General features: G+C 39.1%; 1 protein-coding gene across 3 annotated transcripts in view; it reads right to left on the bottom strand.

Annotated features, from left to right (window-relative positions):
* Window positions 1-7,055: 7,055 nt before the first annotated feature.
* The window catches only part of CCSER2 (coiled-coil serine rich protein 2), a 198,143-nt gene continuing 185,125 nt past the window's right edge, over window positions 7,056-20,073 (bottom strand). Inside the window, exon 10 of one of the 3 annotated variants that reach the window (XM_073685859.1) lies at window positions 7,056-11,923. In XM_073685859.1, coding sequence (XP_073541960.1) covers window positions 10,880-11,923 — 1,044 coding nt within the window. In that variant the 3' untranslated portion in view covers window positions 7,056-10,879. The remainder of the gene's footprint in view (window positions 11,924-20,073) is intronic. The other 2 variants (XM_073685861.1, XM_073685860.1) reach the window with 2 other exon arrangements.

Raw genomic sequence — 20,073 nt, 5'->3', positions numbered from 1 at the left:
CTAGTGTGAAGTTTCCACAATCAGTGATGGTTTGGGGAGCCATGTCATCTGCTGGTGTAGGTCCACTGTTTTATCAAGACCAAAGCCAGCGCAGCCGTCTACCAGGAAATTTTAGAGCACTTCATGCTTCCCTCTGCCAACAAGCTTTTTGGAGATGGAAATTTCATTCTCCAGCAGGACTTGGCACCTGTCCACACTGCCAAAAGTACCAATACCTGATTTAAAAACAACAGTATCACTGTGCTTGATTGGCCAGCAAACTCGCCTGACCTTAACCCCATAGAGAATCTATGGGGTATTGCCAAGAGGAAGATGAGAGACACCAGAACCAACAATGCAGACGAGCTGAAGGCTGCTATCAAAGCAACCTGGGCTTCCATAACACCTCAGCAGTGCCACAGGCTGATCGCCTCCATGCCACGCCACATTGATGCAGTAATTGATGCAAAAGGAGCCCCCAAGTATTGAGTGCACTTACTGAACATACATTTCAGTAGGCCAACATTTCGGATTAACCCCTTAAGCCCCGGAGCATTTTACGTTCTTGCATTTTCGTTTTTGCTCCCCTTGTTCCCAGAGCCATAGCGTTTTTATTTTTTGGTCAATATGGCCATGTGAGGGCTTATTTTTTGCGGGACGAGTTGTACTTTTCAACGCCATTACTAGTTTTACCATATCCTGTACGGAAAAACGGGAAAAAAATTCCAAGTGCGGTAAAATTGCAAAAAAAGTGCAATACCACAGTTTTTTATTTTTTTTTTTTACCATGTTCACTGAATGCTTAAAACTGACCTGCCCTTCTTATTCTACAGGTCATTACGAGTTCATAGACACCAAACAGTATAGGTTCTTTTATATTTAAGTGGTGAAAAAAAATTCCAAAATTTGGTAAAAAAAATAAATAAAAAAATAGCGCCATTTTCTAAGACCCGTAGCGTCTCCATTTTTCGTGATATGCGGCTGGTTGATTGCTTATTTTTTGCGCACCGGGCTGACATTTTTAGTGATAACATTTGGGGTAGATCCGATGTTTTGATCGCCCGTTATTGCATTTTATTGCAATTTTGCGGCGACCAAAAAACATAATTCTGGCGTTTAGAATTTTTTTTCTCGTTACGCCGTTTACCGATCGGATTAATTCTTTTTTTATATTGATAGATCGGGCGATTCTGAACGCGGCGATACCAAATATGTGTATGTGGGGTTTATTTTTTATTATTTTATTTTGAATGGGGCAAAAGGGGGGTGATTTAAATTTTTATATATTTTTTTTATATTTTTAAAAACTTTTTTTTTTACTTTTTGCATGCTTCTATAGTCTCCATAGGAGACTAGAAGCAGCAACTATCCGATCGCCTCTGCTACATACAGGGGACGAGCAGGTACCCTGCATGCAGCAGAAATGGTCCTGTGCTATGAGCGCCGACCACTAGGTGGCGCTCATAGCGACAAGATCATGACAACCACAGGCGTCTGCTGCAGACCCTGGGTTGTCATGCCCACCCATCGGCGACCCGCGATCACGTGACCGGGACGCCGGTGGGCGGGGCTTATGACGCGCTACCCGGAAGCGCGCGTTAAATGCTGCTGTCAGAGATTGACAGCGGCATTTAACATGTTAACAGCCGTGGGTGGATCGCGATTCCACCCGGGGCTGTTGCAGGCACATGTCAGCTGTAAGAATCAGCTAACATGTGCTCCGTTCAGTGAACGGGCAGTACGCAAATATGCGTACTAATACGTCCCCGGTAATTAAGGGGTTAAAAACATTTTTCAAGCTGTTGTTATGAAGTATTCTAATTTACTGAGATAATGACTTTTGGGTTTTCATTGGCTGTAAGCCATAATCATCAACATTAACAGAAATAAACACTTGAAATAGATCCCTCTGTTTGTAATGACTCTATATAATATATGAATTTCACTTTTTGTATTGAAGAACTGAAATAAATTAACTTTTTGATGATATTCTAATTTTGTGAGATGCACCTGTTTATGCTCTTATTCTTGCATTCCACCCATTTTATATACAGTATCTTTGTAATTTCATCATGGGTCTTTCCTTTGTACTTTACTCTTATTTTTCATAACTATCACTTTTATACGCCATTATTCCCTCTACTGTATTCATTTTGTGTTCAGATTTTTATAGATTTGGTCTGCACGCTTAGACTTGCTGGTATCTTCAATTGCTGAATTTCTTCTCACTTACCAGAAATATTTATAGTGACTCATTTATAATAATGTACTGTATTTTTCCTAATGTGTTAATGCATCGGTTACTTTGTACTTTTTCTCCCCTACTCAGGTCCTTTTCACTTTAATTTTACCTCACCTATACCTTTACCTATTTCAGATTGATGAAAATCCTGCCTGTTGACTTTGTCTATTTCAGCCACTGATTTTGTGTGGTGGTCAACCTGCCTCCCATTTCTATCATCTACATACAGATCACAATGGCTCTATACAATCATTTATTGATTTCTGGTCTTGTCAGTCAACTATTAGGATTTTCTCTTTGATGTGGACTATGGAGACATTCCTTTCGAGTGTTGTATGCACTTTTACTAAACCCCCAGAACACAGACTACAGATATGCTCCTCTTTAGCAATTTTGCCCCATCCCCTTTTCATTATTCATCACACACCTGCATTAGCTCCTGGTCACATGTTGCATTTTTTGTCTTTTGATTATATTTATCTGTTTCACATGCTAACTGCTTTTGTTTGCAACCACTGCTCCATCGACAGTGTGGCTTGAAAGTTTGTGAAATTTCCAGATTTTTAATAAATTTGACCTAAAACTACAAGTCCTAAAACAGATAAGACAAAGAGAACCACCAGGCTGTCACCCCGTGTTCAGCGCAGGCTCCGGCGCTTAGCCTGCACTGAACCGGGCACATGTCAGCTGATTTATACAGCTGACATGTGCCCTCAACAGCTGCGGGGTGGAATCGCGATCCACCCTCGGCTGTTAACATGTTAAATGCCGCTGTCAATCTCTGATTGCCGCGCCGGAAATGCGTCCTTTACCCCGCCCATCGGTGACCCCGTCACATGATGGCGGGTCACTGATGGGTGGGCATGACAACCCTGGGTCTGCAGCAGACACCAGTGGTTGTCATGTACTGATCGCTATGAGCGCCACCTAGTGGTCGGCGCTCATAGCACAGAAGCTGATCTGCTATCACCTCTATGTAGCAGAGGCGATCGGACAGTCTCCTATGGAGACTATAGAAGCAAGCATAAAGTGTAAAAAAAATGTTTTTAAAAATAAAAAAATTAAAAAAATATAAAAAAGTTTAAATCACGCCCCATTCAAAATAAATTAAAAAAAAAAAACATACACATATTTGGTATCGCCGCATTCAGAATTGCCCTATCTATCTATCAATATAAAAAAATAATTAATCCGATCGGTAAACGGCGTAACGAGAAAAAATATCAAAACGCCAGAATTACGTTTTTTTAGTCACTGCAACAATGCAATAAAATGCAATAACGGGTGATCAAAACATCGGATCTACCCAAAAATGGTATCAATAAAAACGTCAGCTCGGCGCACAAAAAATAAGCCCTCACCCGGCCCCAGATCCCGAAAAATGGAGACGCTACGGGTCTTGGAAAATGGCGCCATTTTTTTTTTTTTTAGCAAACTTTGGATTTTTTTTCATCACTTAAAAAAAAAGAACCTATACATGTTTGGTGTCTACGAACTCGTAGTGACCTGGAGAATAATAATGGCAGGTCAGTTTTAGCATTCAGTGAATGTGGTAAAAAAAATAATAAAAAAAACATCTGTGGTATTGCACTTACTATGCAATTTCACCACACTTGGAATTTTTTTCCCGCTTTCCCGTACATGATATGGTACAACCAGTAATGTCGTTCAAAAGTACAACTCGTCCCACAAAAAATAAGCCTTCACATGGCCATATTGACCAAAAAATAAAAACGCTATGGCTCTGGGAACAAAAAAAAAAAGGCAAAAAAAGAAAATCCCAGGGTCCTTAAGGGGTTAAATAAAAGTCAGCCTTTGATAAATACTTTTTAAAATAAATGATGCCAGGGGAGATGAAAGTAGCCTGCACTGCTGAATATCAATGACAATCTAAGACAAAATAACCCGTGGTGGTCCTGAGGAAGGAGTTGGCGTGACTCTGAAATGTGTTGACACTACACCATAGTCCCTTGATTTTGTTTTGGATGGTCATTGATATTCAGCAGCACAGGTTACGTCCATCTCCCCTGGCATAATTCGCACATAATTCTGTGGAAGCTGCAGCAGCTTGAATTCCTGCATTTCTAGTGGTTGCGTCACACATAACCTCACGAGGTTAAATTGCTTGGATAAGACCCTATTGCACTTTTGTGCTTATCTTTTTAAAATAAAACAGGTTTCCCAATCACACCTGTTTGTAATTGCATTGAAATCGCCACAAACTAATAAACCTACAAATTATCTGCTAATCCCGAAGGTTCACATACTTTTCCACTCACAGTCATATAATAACTGACAAATTGTAACATTTTAAGACTTGTGAAAAAGTTTAGGTTACATTTATACAGAAATATGGAAAATTTTAAGCTTTCACAAATGTAAAAGCACTGAAGCAAGTAACTCCATTGATTAACAGAATTCTAATTTAGTGTTCATGCCATTCAATAAGTACACCCACTGGTGAAGCATGTTGTGCGAAACGCCCTTAAGGAGAGCTGGACGAGTGGATCACCAAGTCACCATCTATTTATTATAAGACCTTGTTACATCACTGATGTGGATTGTGTGGTCAATGGCAATTTTGTTTTGATTACCTTATACTTCTAACAATTACTCTTGACTTATTGCCTTACTTTATGCACAAATTTACCTTTGAATGTCTACTTCTGTTTTAGCTTTGTTCCTCCGCAAGCCTACAAGGGCTACATTTTTTAAAAAATGTGTATGACTTTATTATCTGTAGTCTGTTAGACCATCGGCAGACTTTCAGGGTCCATGTTGTAGAACTAGTCCTTTTAGCGTGGATTGACTCTTAATTCTTATCCTTTCTGGATTTTATTTAACGTGGAATTTTATAAAAGTTCAACCTTTGGATATATTATTTGGACTGACTAATGCAGTATCGGTAGGAGTCACAAAAGACAAAGTTGATGTTTCATAATACACAGGAATCCATCTACATTGAATGTTGTATAACTACATCCATCATAAAAGTCAACAGCTTAGATTTCCTCTATTTTCACGTGCAACACAGTCATAGTCTTCCCCACACAGTGATATCTCCAAGCTCAGAAGCAGGGGAGTTTAACACGACTGTCAAAATAGTGAGACAATGAGGAGCCCCAACTTCAGACTCTCTCTTCTAAAGAGAGAGCTTTTATCATGAAGTGTAGGTGATAGGTCCTCTAAGTACCCAATTACATTTTTTAATGATCTTTTCAAAACAGTGGGAGACTGAACATCAATACATTCCATTTAAATGGTAACCACTGATGATCCTCAAAATGAAGATGCATATAGAGCTGGTACAAGAAGGACAAAATAAATAATGAAGTAAAGGAAAAAGAGCAGAGTAACCAAATAACTGCACTTAACAATTCAGTAGTACGATATATAAGTGAGCAAAAAATGTTTGATACAATTTAGGCAGATGAAAGGTTTAATGTACTACAAACTGTAGTCCGGTAGCTAAGCATTGGGTAGAACCATCACAACTTGTTGCATAAAAGAGTTAAAAAGAGATAAGCCGATCGTGGGTGTTAAAGGGGGTGTTTCAGATGTGGCCAAAAGTGCTGAGATTGATACAAATTTTGGTTTTCACAAAGATTGTTGTTTCAGTGTTTTTAGACCTTTAAGTAGGATGTTTCTATGGTTACTGAAGTACAATCATTAGTCTTTCAAAAGTTTTAAAACATTAAAATTTTGGATCCACGGCCAGGATCTCAATCCCATTGAGAACCTGTAGGTAATCCTCAAAACACAGATGGACAAAAAAAAAAAAAAATACAATAAGGCCACATTCAAATTCAGTATTTGATCAGTATTTTACATCGGTATTTGTAAGCCTAAACCAGGATTGGGTGGAAAAATGCAGAAGTGGTGCATGTGTTTCTATTATTCCTTTCCTCTAATGGTTCCACTCCTGGTTTTGGCTTAAAAATACGGAGGTAAAATACTGACCAAATACTGATCATGTGAACGTGGCCTAATTGTGATAAACCCCAAGCACTGATTAGGCAATAACGGAATGTCATCAGTCAGGATTTTGCCCAGAAACTGATATCCAGCATGCTAGGGCGAACTACAGAAGTCTTGAAAAAGAAGGGTGAACAATGTAAATACTGAGTCTTTGCATAAACTTGATGTATGAGTCAATAAAAGTTTAAAAACTTTTGAAATGGTTATAATTGTACTTCACTAATCATAGAAACATCCCACTAAAAGATCTGAAAATCCTGAAGCAGCAAACTTTGTGAAAAATAAAATTTGTACCAGTCTCAAAACATATCTTTACAGGTAGGGGTTCCAGGATACAACAAATAGATAAATAAGCTAGGCAAACTTATTACAAAGATGTGATATTTATTTTTCTTTTTAAAGACAATTTAGACACAGCAATTATAAAACAGGTACATTTTTATTATTATTTGTACATGGAAAGAAAGCCAAACAACAGGAGGCAAGTTGATAATTTTAGGCACAACTCCAAGCAGTAAAGCTCATTTAAAGTGCATATAGTCCCCCCACCCAATTACATTAATTTATTACTCGCTCTTTTACACATTACAGTAGTTATTTCCTTTCCTTATTAAAGATATTGCACAAAATATTATACAAGACAATGATGTCAGTAAATTATAAAGTAGCCTATTAGCTCATTAATGGATTACGTCTATACCAACTTACTGTAAACACTTGTTAGAGCTGGGACCCAAAGGATGGATCAGAGAGAGCAAAAAGAGACAAATGGTTAACAAAAAAGCACAATACAGATTCCACTAAATGAAGGCACTCAAGCATATAACATTTTTCTTTCCCATGCCTTTTCTCTTAATTTAGCTACACATCAATGTCAGTAAAACATTCTAATTTTGGTAGATGCTCCAAGAATCTAAAATGTATGGGTGCCACCCTGCAGCTGGCGAATTTGGGGAGACTAGGATGAGGCATATTGTTCTGCAGGGAGACAGGAATGACTGTAGTTCAGCAGCTCGATGTAGAGACAATATTGACAAGGTCCATGTCTCCACGAAATTCAACTCATGTACTGTTTCTCCAAAATAGTTATGATACAGGGCAGTTTAGCAAATGTCACACACTTTAAAAATACTATTTTTGTTCATGTTGCTGTAGGGATGTAATGAAGAACAGTCATCCAACTGGGACTTTCCTCCTGATCTTAGACAAGGTGTAATAGTGAAGGCTGCTTCATCATGCAAAATTAACAGGGCAACAATGTAATGTCTATGCCGAAAAAAGCAGCTTATCATGCTAAAATACACACATCTCAAGGTCTGTGGGCATCTATCAGGTCCAAAACACACATTTTTTTTCAATTCTACTGATGGTCTCTTGTGAGCACTTACATAACTGTTGGTCACTTGACAGCGATCTTGCTCCATCACTTAGTGGGACTAAAACAGGCTGTAATGTATAGAAAAGTAGCCACGTTGTGCTAAAAACTATATGAATATGGAAACCCAGGCAATAAAGAAATGTAAGATGTTGAAGTAGTTGAGCTGGCTTTCTGAAAAAAACGTAGAATAATACATTTACCAAAGATTTTTAAATTAATATATCTATTTTTACAATAACTAGGATGAGCTAAATCTTAAAGGGTTATTATAGCTCCACTTACTACTGCATGGGGAGGTGAGTGGGGGGAAGTGGCATCAAATCCACCGATAATTGCTCGACGTTTGCACAACCGGCATACGTTTTTACACCTGTCCTACGTCTTCCGATACCTTTTAAGCATGTATTGTGCACCTGACCCATTCTAATGAGTCCTGGCAGGTGACAGTAGAGTCAAGCCCCACTCACTTTTGTGTCGGGAGTTGGGAGTGCAGGTGACGTCACACCCGAGCAGGAATAACCATTTAAAGAGATGAACAACCTCAAAATAATGACCAAATATAGACCAGGTCTTTGATAATTTCATGGACAAAAGGAAAACATTTACGAGACAAAATGTGGAGCTATCTCAGGACCTAGCGCAAAAAATGTCCAAAGTAAACTAATAATAATAAAACTTCTCAATTACTGGCCATACAGTGTGAGGCAAGATACTGTATAAAAGTAGCAGCAAATCTGTAACTTCTTCAAAAACCCAGAAAAAAATACAATAGTTCTTAGAATTAAGTAATAATCCCAGATACACCATAGTAATATAAGGTTAAAGGGAATCGGCAGTATAACCAACCCTGCAAAGCAGTCTATATGGGCATAGAGGTCATAGGAAGTTGAATAAAATGATATCCTGATATATGAGAATCAATGTCTTACTCTAGAAAAATCAAAGTTTTCCTTGATAAGGAAATGACCTGTTAGGATCTATGGGTGGGACATAGATCTCAACGAGAATCTACCCCCAGAGCTTATTTTAAAAGAAAGGGGGTGCTACGAGTGTGAGACATTTCATGAATGTCAGTCTGCTATGTGGATCGACATGTCTCACACTGGTAAAGCCTTCTTTTATTTAAAATAAGTTCTGGAGGGAGACTCTTGCAGAAATCTATGTCCGGCCCATAGATTTTAACAGCCCATTTACGTGTTAAGAAAAATATGGATTTCTCTGGAATAAAATATCAGATCGCAGATATCAAAGTATCATTTTATTCAACTTCCTATAACCGTACATGTCCATATAGATGGCTTAGGAGGATTGACCCTACTGACAGATTCCTTTAACCAAAGAAACATCAGGATCATTAAAAGTGCATATAAGTCCATATGGATTGGTTAAACCAACTATTTTTGCCTACTTCAATGGAAAATTACTAATAAGGATTGATTTAGGAATGCCTATAAAAAATTAGGGGCCCCCTACTGGTATTTTACCAATTAGTAGTGGTGAGAATAAGTGAAAGTTGGTGATATTGTCACTTCCAGTCCACTTGGCAGTAGATGAAGTGAGTAACATAAGGAACTGTTGAGTAACCGAATAGTCTTGTCAATGATACAATGCTACATTGATTTTCTTTAAAATGAATCTAAAAGTTATTTCCATGAAATTTTTGGTCCAAAATCTTGTGCTGATCAATTTAATATTTTTCTTTTTTAGTTTGCATAGCCATATAAATAAATTCCGTCTGCCCACAGCTGCCAATAAGGGGAACATACAAGTTCTACATTGCACTCAACAATATGGTATTATGAAGTCCCTACTGATGTTGGCTCCAAGAAGCTAAAATGTCATCATTTAACCTTTCAGCGAATAAAAATATATAAAAAAATTAAACAGCACCAAAAATTGGATCCAAGAGGGTCATGATGTTGAAAAGAAAAAAATCACTGTAATGTCACAATTTAACTTTAACCCTTTAGCTGTAGAAGCAGTCAACCAAGAATATAGAACCATAAGCCCATTGTGGCCTTTAACTTTTCTCACTTGTTCTCCTTTTGGTATTGTACTAAGATCAGAAATATTCTTTTGTATTTTATGTCATGATAAACAGTCTGAGAATAAAATACCCCCTTCGCTACTAGAATCAGATTATTATCATGATACATATTACTGAACCAAAAGAATTATAGAGTTGTAAATCATTTAGTAAATGCACAGGCGTTTTCTTTAATAGTCCTTCTTTTGTGCTGTATGGATCAAACAAAAAATGCTGAATGTAGTTTTGACGCTTTGTGCGATACAGTATCATCACATTGTTTTACTTCACTTTCTCCACATTATCTAATAGTATACTTGCAGTAATTAAATTCTAACACAGTTGTGCTAATGGCAAGCTTTTCTTTTATTTTTTTATTTAAATGTAACTGGGCTAATTCTCTTGATAATACTAGAATAGAAAACCCCCCAAAGTAAATTTTGCCATTTCAGACCAAATATTTAATAATAAAAATACCTTTTCTAGCCTAACTGAACTGAAAAGCCAAGTTCATTGTATTGTGCATGTGCAGAAACCTTGTCAATATACAGACTCGAATGTGTACAGTAGATCGATCATGTATAAATACTTCATGTTATTCAGTTGTAAAAAACCCCCAAAAAAACAGAAGGGCAATGTGCAAAAAGCTAACCTTAATGCAATAAATACTCTTTATACCCTCAAATAATTAGATAAATAAGTTACATACTTGCATAGCACTTGAAAAGGTAAAAGAATGTACAACAGACATAAAACTGTACATTACTAATAAATATATGCATTATACTGTTATAATGTAGACTTTAGTACCGGGTTGTTGAAATATGCAAGCAAGGTTTTAACAGTTGAAATGTGGTTAATGAGTTATCAAACTGGGCTAATAAGGTTATAACTATGAAGAGTGGGTTATTGGGGCATAACTAAACGCGTCTTACATAATACGAGACAAATTAAACACAAAGAGATCTGCAAAAAAGTAAGAAAATCATTATCAAAAAATCATTATTTGACCCAGTTAGGAGGGAACACGACTTTACAACCAATGGAAATGCTATCCTCAGGTTGAAAGTAAAAAAAACTGTTTTATAAAAAAAAGAAATCAGTATGGGTTTCGTTATAATTTCTACACTGATAGATGCGCATTAAAATAGTACAACAAAAACTTTAATTATAGGAACAGAGGAAGAGTTTATTATTCCTTGAAGAAACTTCAATGCATATAATGTGTTTTCTTTTATTTATATATATCTATCTTGTATATATGAATTTTGTTTCATTAATGTGCCTTTGGTTGTGGGAGACGTGATTGTCTCTTTTGGACTAAGCTTTCGACATTTTCTTGCGGACTCTCTCTTTTATTGCTTAGTGGTCTGGTTACAACTGCAGGTGGAAATTTTACTGGAGATTTTGGAGGTTCACTTGATGCATCAACCTTGGAAGTGTTCGGCTTCTTAAGCTTACTCGGAGCTCTGAGCATAGAACCTTTGGGGATCAATTTGCTCATTGGTTTTGAGGATTCTGCTGCAGGAGGTTGTATTTCGCTCGGTAAGGTTACTTCAGATGACAGTTTGCTATTATTGACTGATGGGGGCGAGTTGTGACTTAATGGTCTTGTGCCTGGCATTGTAATATGTGACTGGGAGTGAACAACAGAACTCAAAGAATCCACACTGCTTAAGGTTGAATTGGAAGGTATGTGTTTAGGGGGCTGATGTGATGAACAATTGTTCAGAGTTGGCTGAATTTTCTGTACCATACTTTGGGAATCATTTGATGACTGGGCCGAAGGAGGACTTGAAGCTATCGTCAATATTTTTGGCTCTTTTGAAGACGTGTTTGATAAGACAGAGTTGGTAACACCTTTCTGTGCCAAGGCATTGTGAATTTTGGGTCTGGGGAGCTTTAATGTTTTTGACTTGGGGATCTCTCCAGGTAATGCTGTAGCAGAGTTTACATTAGCTTTCGACATTACGTTTTTCTTGGCTTCAACTGGAGGTGTTAGATGATCTGGAGCTTCTTGTGGTCTTATATTTTTGTTATTATCAAGCTGTTCATGATTGTTACTACCAACCTCTTCTTTAACATGTTCAGGATTGTCATCTACATCATCGATCTTCAACCGTATACTCAAAAGGTCACTCAGTTCTCTTTCAGGAATTTCAGTTAAATTTCCAGTATCTCCTTTTTGATGATCAGAAACTGGATGCTGGGTGTTGTCTTTAGGTATACTTTGGAGCTCTGTAGGTGGAAGGGCTACTAATTTTCCCGAAGTGTGGGCTGTAGAATTGGGGATGCTGAAGGAACGCTGTAGTATTTGAGGCTGTAAAAAGAAAAAAACATCAGGATATTATCTTTTAAGCACACAATTGATTTAGAATATATAAAATGAAGACCAACAGTTAATTTCTTAAATCATTACTTTTATATACGTGCAAAATATACAACTCCAGTACCATAACATGCGTGAACAAATTCAAAAATTAAAAGCTCAATAGAATAAAATTGTCATGAAAAATACTAGAAGATAAAAATCTCTGTTCATAAATAAAATTGCATGCCAATAGGATATTCATGCACTTCACATTGAAGAGTGTCCATCGGAATTAGATACACTAACACGCAAAACTACACAAGAAAAAAAAATCTATGGAAGAAAGGAAAGAATATATGTTAAAGGCCTCTAAAATGGTTGGAGGCCTCAGGACAACAATACAAGTATGAATCTCTATGATGGTACTACCTATGTACAGAAAATCATTGACAGGTGAAGTGACTAACAATGACACTTATCAAAGGATGGGATACAATAGACAATAAGTGAACAGATAATTCTTGAAATCGATATGTTGGAAAAAATAAAAACTGGCATGTGTTGATGAGCAGCTTTGAGAAGAGACAAATTGTGATGTCTAGTTTAGGGGGTCAGAGCATCTCTAAGTTTTGTGGATGGGGGAGTTATAATCTACCTGGTATGTAGTAGCTATTACAAACCAAAAAAGTAGTCCAAAACACTTGTGGAATGACCACAGAATCACGGGTGCCCAAGCCTCCCTGATATGAGTGGGAGGTGAAAGTTGGCCCATTGCTTCAGATCCCGCAGATGAGCCAATGAAGCAGAAAATGCTGGTGCTTACAGAATGGTGTCAAAATTGTATTGCTGTAGACCAAACCCAGTGACCATTCTGATCCCTGTACACAGCCAAAAAAGTCTCCAATGGACAACAGATCATCAGAACGGGACGATGGAGAATTACTCCAGTTCTCATGCAAAGTCTGTGCATTCTTTACTTGGGGATGAAGGGGGATTCAGTCTAAGGTTGTGGGCAATGTTCTGCTGGAAAAACGTGTCCTGACTTAAGTGAATATGACTATCAGGGACCATTTTATTTTTTTCTTATGGTCCTAAGAACTTACAGGCAGGTAGTTGCTAACTATCTGCCTGTTGTGTACAGCGATGATCTCGGCTGGCTCAAAGCAGTCCCGGACCGCTCCAGCAGCTTCTGGTGATGTCACGTCGACAGAGCAGGGGCTTCTCTTACACTCTGCCCTGTTACGAAAGCATGACTGCTGATGTCCTGCTGATCAACAGTTGACTCCCAGCTGCTTGACTGCGGGGAGCTGGCTGTCAACCAGTATGACATCAGCAGTTACTCCTGGTCGACAGAGCAGTCAGCAAGATGAAGAGCTGCTTTGTTGAGGTGAAGCAGCAGAGTTGCCGGCAGGATCGGTCTGTGACTGCTTTCAGCCAGCAGAGATCGGTGCCAGGCAGGTAGTTAGCAACAACTTACCTGCAACTTCTTAGGACAATAAAACAAAAATAAAATAGTCAAGAATAACCTCTATTACCTACATAAACATTTCTGCATTACTGTCGCTTGTAATAGGCCTCTTGTAGAATAATGTACCTGTCACGCTGCAAACATTTTTCAGGATTGGAACACGATAAATGAGTCAAAGGCGTTCATTTTGTCTGGAAATTTCCCAGATTTTTCATCTGATAAAACATCTCTGGGATGTGTTGAGAAACAAGATAGATCTAAGTCTATGCATTAGGACATTGCTATTTTGTTGTCATAAGCAAGACCTTGCACAATATTAGGCAGGTGCAGTTAGGTGTAAAACCAGGTGTCAAATACACAACAGTATGTGTAGGCTTTTCATGATCTAGTGTGCAGTAGCTCAGGTTCTAAAACCTTAAAAACACTTTAAAAAGAAACAACTAAAAAAATCTAGGCACCAGCTGAGCACATCTACTTATGTCAAATTATGGTTACGTGGTCCAGAGATGAAACCATAATAATTTCATTACGCTGGCTAACTGGCCATCCGCTAAGGGAAATATTGCCCTGTAGCGTTATCAACATTTTTACGTGAGTGAGCTCTCGGGTCAGAAAGTAGCAATGCTCACTATAATAAACACACATAGAACTCATGCCAGCTCTTATTACAACTAAACGGGTGCATTTTCGGTAAAAACAAGTGAGCCTTATGCCAAGAAAAATATGATAAATCTATAAATACATGTTAAAGATATATTGCCTATTTAGTAATATACAGTAGGAAATACTGGTTTATTGATAATGCCACTATTGTTTTGTTTGCTATTGATTCTCTACACCAGTAGCTAACAAAGTTTCCCACGGGTCACACTCTTGACTATTACACTGAAGAAGTCATTGTGTTCTAGGTGCCTATTTGGAGCTAAACTACAGCAATACCTCTAATTTTTTGCTATTTGTCTCTTTTTAATTCTAACGATCAGTAGTTTATTTCCAGGCTCAACCAATCACAACTTAGCCCACAATAAACAGAAGGGTGAGGCCATATAATGTGGTTGGCCGTGCGGCCGAAACTCTACCCACCTGTGCTGGCCAATGGCCGCATGATTTAGCCTCAAGACAAAAGCCAATAGTCTTAAAAAAAGGAACTATTTGATAAAGAATGGTAAAAAAATAAATGTCCTATTTGTCAGAAAAGAGGACGCAAAAAATAAAATAGCTGAAAACATACAACATTTTCAAAGTATAATCATGTAATACATCCAAGTAGATTAGATCTGTAAATAATAGCATTATGAAACAAACTATACAAGAAAAGACAACTGAACAAGATAAAAGAAAAAAAACAATAAAAATTACTGTTGACAGTGAAGAATGCAATATTAGGCACACGTCACAATGGATACAAATTAAAGGGATATTCTAGGGAGAGAAAGGTAACCTAGGAAGATTAATAAAGCTATCATTACTAGTGTTGAGGGAGTATGTCTCATTAACCCTTTCGGCGAGCAAGCTCAGGTGCTCGCCGAGTATTTTGGCGTGCTCTGCATTCCTTTTACTGTCGCCGCGGCTGCAAGTGTCACGGCTGTTAGCAGGCAATCCCTGCATGTGTCACAGCTGTCTAACAGCCGTGACACTTGCAGCCACAGTGACAGTAAAAGAAATGCCGAGCACGCCAAAATACTCAGCGAGCACTCGAGCATGCTCGCCGAAAGGGTAAATGAGACATACTCGCTCAACACTAATCATCACCCATCCCATTTGCAAGTCAAGTGTTTGGAAGATATCATACTATTAACCGCTGGTAGGAAGCAGAGTTGACCTTAGACCTTCTGGTGGTGTAACATCACCTAATAGAAGCTGCTTCGCATCACTCTCCTACCCGTCAGGGATGCTTAGTCACAGCTCCTGGGGCATGGCTTGATTCAAGCTCATTATTCAAGCCCGCCCATGGCAAAATGCCATCACAGCCCCTCCACTATACTGGTGTGATGTGTGCTCTTGGAGACAGCATGCCAGTATGTAGTGCACACGTTTCTTTCCCTGCATATGAATATGTAGAGCATAGCAGTAAAATCATCACTGGCTACTTCGCTTTGCACATCAAACACTTCCTGCGCTTGGCTTTGTCAGAGTAACTGCTATTTCTGCAAAGCGCAGTAGTCGGGATGACTTTGTGACCAGCTGCTGAGCTCTGGAGATTTAAAGTCAATATGCAGAGCGTAGCAGCCTGCGACAAAGTCAGTTTCACTGCAAAGTTCTGGATATTCATATACAGGGACAGACATGAGTAATACATACTGGCGTACTGAGGGTATGGGCATACAACACAGCAATGTTGTGCAGGGATATTAAGTGCTCCGTGATGATGTTCTTCAGGGAAGCAGGCTTAAATAATTCCCTTGAATCAAGCCATCCCCAGGGAGCTGTGACTCCACATCCCAGGCAGAAGGTAGAGTGATGGGGAACAGCTTCTCTGAGGTGGTGTCACTAGAAGATCTTAGAACTACTCAGCTTCCGGCCAGCGGTGAGTGAAAACATAGACTTGCAGCTTGGATGGGAGATAATGGCTTCATTCTCCTAAGATTACTTCAATTGAGAGATATTTTGTCTCCCCGGAGTATCCCCTTAAACATAGTAAATAATGTAGTGCAGGAAATAACAGCTCACAAGCTGCCACAATTGACAGTACAATGTTTCCAAGCCGATTTGTCCAAGTATCGGGGTGCAGGACAGTGCGATGCAGGGAGGTTTCATGGCGTAAAGTGGTTTTAACTAGTTTCTTTAAATATGTGGAGAAAAAGAAAGTAAAGGCGCTTCATGGGGTACCACTGTATGGCTCAATGAGGTGAGGGAAGGGTAAAATAATCTCTCCTTTTGAAGTGTTGCTTGGAGCATAACATGCAGAGTAGCCTGAGGGTGAATTGATGGCTGCCAGACCTCTCCACATCAAATGCCCATCCGTGGGTCTGGTAGAAAATGGTAGTTGTAAGGCCACGGCCCCACTTTCAGAATTTGGTCAGTATTCGGTCAGCATTTTTTCTCAGGAGTGGGAGCCAAAACCAGACAAGGAACAATCAGAGGAAAGGTATAATAGAAACAAGTCACCAATTCGGCATTTATCACCAACTCCTGGTTTTGGCTTCCACTCCTGAGAAAAAATACTGACAGAATACTGACAAAATACTGATAAGGAGGCCATGGCCTAAGACAGAACATGGAATTGCTAATTGGTGCCTAATCCACTGAAATAATCTCTGGGTAAAGATAGTACTTTATCAAAGATATGGGACAACGAACTGTCCCCTTCTTCAGGTAAGTAGCATGAAACGCATTGTCCCACACCTCCAATAAAGTACTATCTTTACCCAGAGACCGTTTCAGTGGATTAGTCGCCATCCACCAACCCCTTTTCTGTCTTACTACTATCAAACTAGTGGCTTTGGCACACTGTACTGTGAACTGTGGCATACTATGAACTATGTTGCTACAAAGATGGATTTTGTAGTATGAATTTTGTTAGCCATTTGATAGTTTGTTGGAGAGCAGGAGATGGATTATGTTGGGTGTGAGTCAAAGTGGTAGCAGTCCTGGAAGATAACAAATCTCCCAGCCCTTCCTATAGCACTGAAGAGTAGATCTAGACAAGTACAGGGCACCAGCAAGGATGGACGATGATTGGTAAGTAGGAGGGTTTTAAATTAGTATTATCAATGTATTATAGCATCCTGACAGGGAGAAACACTGGAGGGTCACGATAAAGAACATGCAAGTAGTCTTGCTATATTTTCTAAAAATCCCTAAGTAGAATTGGTGCAAATCCATCTGCAGGACATGTTTGTCATGTCAGTGATGTGTGGATGCTGGATGGGAGCCCTGAGAACAGCCTCCTACCTGCAGCATTCACAGCCATTCTTTTAATTAGTCGGCCTGCCGCGACATTATCGTTGCAGCGTGATGCACATGCGACATCACATTAGGCTGGCAATCAAAAGGAGAGCCGCAGATGGCACCAGATAAGAGGCGTCTCTCAGGATTCATGTGCAGCATCTAAAGATTCCTGACAAACGATGTGTACCAATGGATAACCCCTTTAACACAGCACAAGCCATTAAACCATGTCCATTTAGGCATCTAGTTCAGTTTTCGTCATCATGATGCATGTCAAGTCAGAAATTGCTATATCTGTAGCAAATAGTTATTGTTGGTAAATGAAATGTTATACCATTTTCCACTAAACCTATGTATGAATTCTAAAGTTTTTAGGGTCTCTGCTTGTAGTCAATCTTTCATTGTACGACAGATGCAGGATTTGTTATAGCTACCAAGGCACTGTAAAGAGGAAGGCATCTGTATGTCCATCATTTGACGAGGACAGGTTTTTAACCACTAGAAGAATGACACCTATCAGTTCTTGCAAAGCTCTTGATAGACGTCACAATGCCTTAGATTATAGGGTTTTGGAATCCTGCTACACAATTACTCCACCCCAAGATTTCCAGAACTTGGAATCTCTATCAAGAAAAAAAAAGCTAACAATTCAGTTTTGCACACAGCTAAAGGAAACCTGTCATGCTATTGACCTGCAGGGTTAATCTGCAGGTTAATAGCGTTACAATTCTGCCTGCACGCCTCCCTGAAAGCATGGCTACCAGGAGAAATCTAGCTTTATTCCTCCTGGGAGCCGCCAGCTTTCAGTCATAGAGGTGTGGCCGGCACAGCTTCAGTCACTGCTCAGAACACAGTAAGCGATTGCTGTAAGCACAACCGGGTATTGACTGACAGCTTACTCTGCAGCGCATCTGTGCACAGCAATCAGTAAACCACAGTGTACAGGGGGTACTTAGGGCTACCACTCACTATGTTGTTGCCATGTGTTCTGAACAGTGACTGAAGCTGTGCCGACTACGCCTCTATGACTGAAAGCCACCGGCTCTCGGGGGGAAAAAAGCATGTTTTCTCCTGGTAGCCTTGCTTTTAGTGAAATGGCTGTGCAGCTTTGTAATGCGATTAACCTGTAGATTAATCTGTATGGGAAATAACAGGTTAAAGAGAATTTTGACCAGAGAGAAGTGTGAAGTAAAACAATTTACAAGCTTGAGGACTTTTTCCTCCAGAGCATCAGTGGGTGGTCCCAGCTCTAAGATACTCACCGGTGGTCTAACATGACCAAATGAAGTATGAGATTTGAAAATTGGAACATATTTACACTGTGTTCCAAATTATTATGCAAATAATATTTTCTCAGATTTTCCCATATTACCTATATGAATTGCAGTCATTGTAATTTTCCAGTCAAATAACTATTAGAGTACAATTGAAAGGTTTTTGCACAAACTGCCTATGATAACAGTATATTTTTAAAAAAATTAAAAACTCAAACTGCACTCAAAATGCATGTTCCAAATTATTATGCACAGCAGAGTTTTCAACCTTTTCATTTTAATAAAGAACAAAAAAATGGTCATTTTTGAAATTATAAACATTAGCAGGTTATTACAAACTGAAATCAAACAGTTTTCAACTCAAAACTTTATTCTAGGTGATGTTACATTTGCACATAGGACCCCTTGTTCGAAAGGAGCTTCTGAACTCTCTCGTCCATTGACTTTGTCAGGTTGTGGATGGTTTCTGCTTCAATTGTTTTGCATGAGGACAGAATACCCTCCCAGAGCTGTTGCTTAGATGTGAACTGCCTCCCGCCATCATAGACACTCCTTTTGATGATGCTCCAAAGGTTCTCAATGGGGTTGAGGTCAGGGGAGCATGGGTGCCACACCATAAGTTTGTCCCCTTTTATGCCCATAGCAGCCAGAGATGCAGATGTGTTATGTGCAGCATGAGACGGGGCATTATCATGCATGAAAATCATCTTGCTGCGGAATGCACGGTTCTTCTTCTTGAACCATGGAAGGAAGTGCTGTTGAGAAACTCAACATACATTATGGAGTTCATCTTTACCCCTTCAGGGATCCTAAAAGGGCCGACAATCTCTCTCCCCATGATTCCAGCCCAAAACATTACTCCACCTCCTCCTTGTTAGCGCTGTAGCCGTGTTTGTATGGGGTGTCCATCAACCAGCCATCCTGCACTCCATCCATCTGGACCATCGAGATCATTTCATGCATGATAATGCCCCGTCTCATGCTGCACATAACACATCTGCATCTCTGGCTGCTATGGGAATAAAAGGTGACAAACTTATGGTGTGGCACCCATGCTCCCCTGACCTCAACCCCATTGAGAACCTCTGGAGCATCATCAAAAGGAGTGTCTATGATGGCAGGAGGCAGTTCACATCTAAGCAACAGCTCTGGGAGGGTATTCTGTCCTCATGCAAAACAATTAAAGCAGAAACCATCCAAAACCTGACAAATTCAATGGACGAGAGAGTTCAGAAGCTCCTTTCGAACAAGCGGTCCTATGTGCAAATGTAACATCACCTAGAATAAAGTTTTGAGTTGAAAACTGTTTGATTTCAGTTTGTAATAACCTGCTAATGCTTATAATTTCAAAAATGACCATTTTTTTGTTCTTTATTAAAATGAAAAGGTTGAAAACTCTGCTGTGCATAATAATTTGGAACATGCATTTTGAGTGCAGTTTGAGTTTTTTATTTTTTTTTAAATATACTGTTATCATAGGCAGTTTGTACAAAAACCTTTCAATTGTACTCTAATAGTTATTTGAC

Source organism: Phyllobates terribilis, unplaced genomic scaffold (assembly GCF_046119375.1).
Source record: "Phyllobates terribilis strain yellow unplaced genomic scaffold, ASM4611937v1 Scaffold_5__5_contigs__length_657084704, whole genome shotgun sequence".
Taxonomy (NCBI): Eukaryota; Metazoa; Chordata; class Amphibia; order Anura; family Dendrobatidae; genus Phyllobates; species Phyllobates terribilis.
This window is presented reverse-complemented; position numbering and strand designations above follow the sequence as displayed.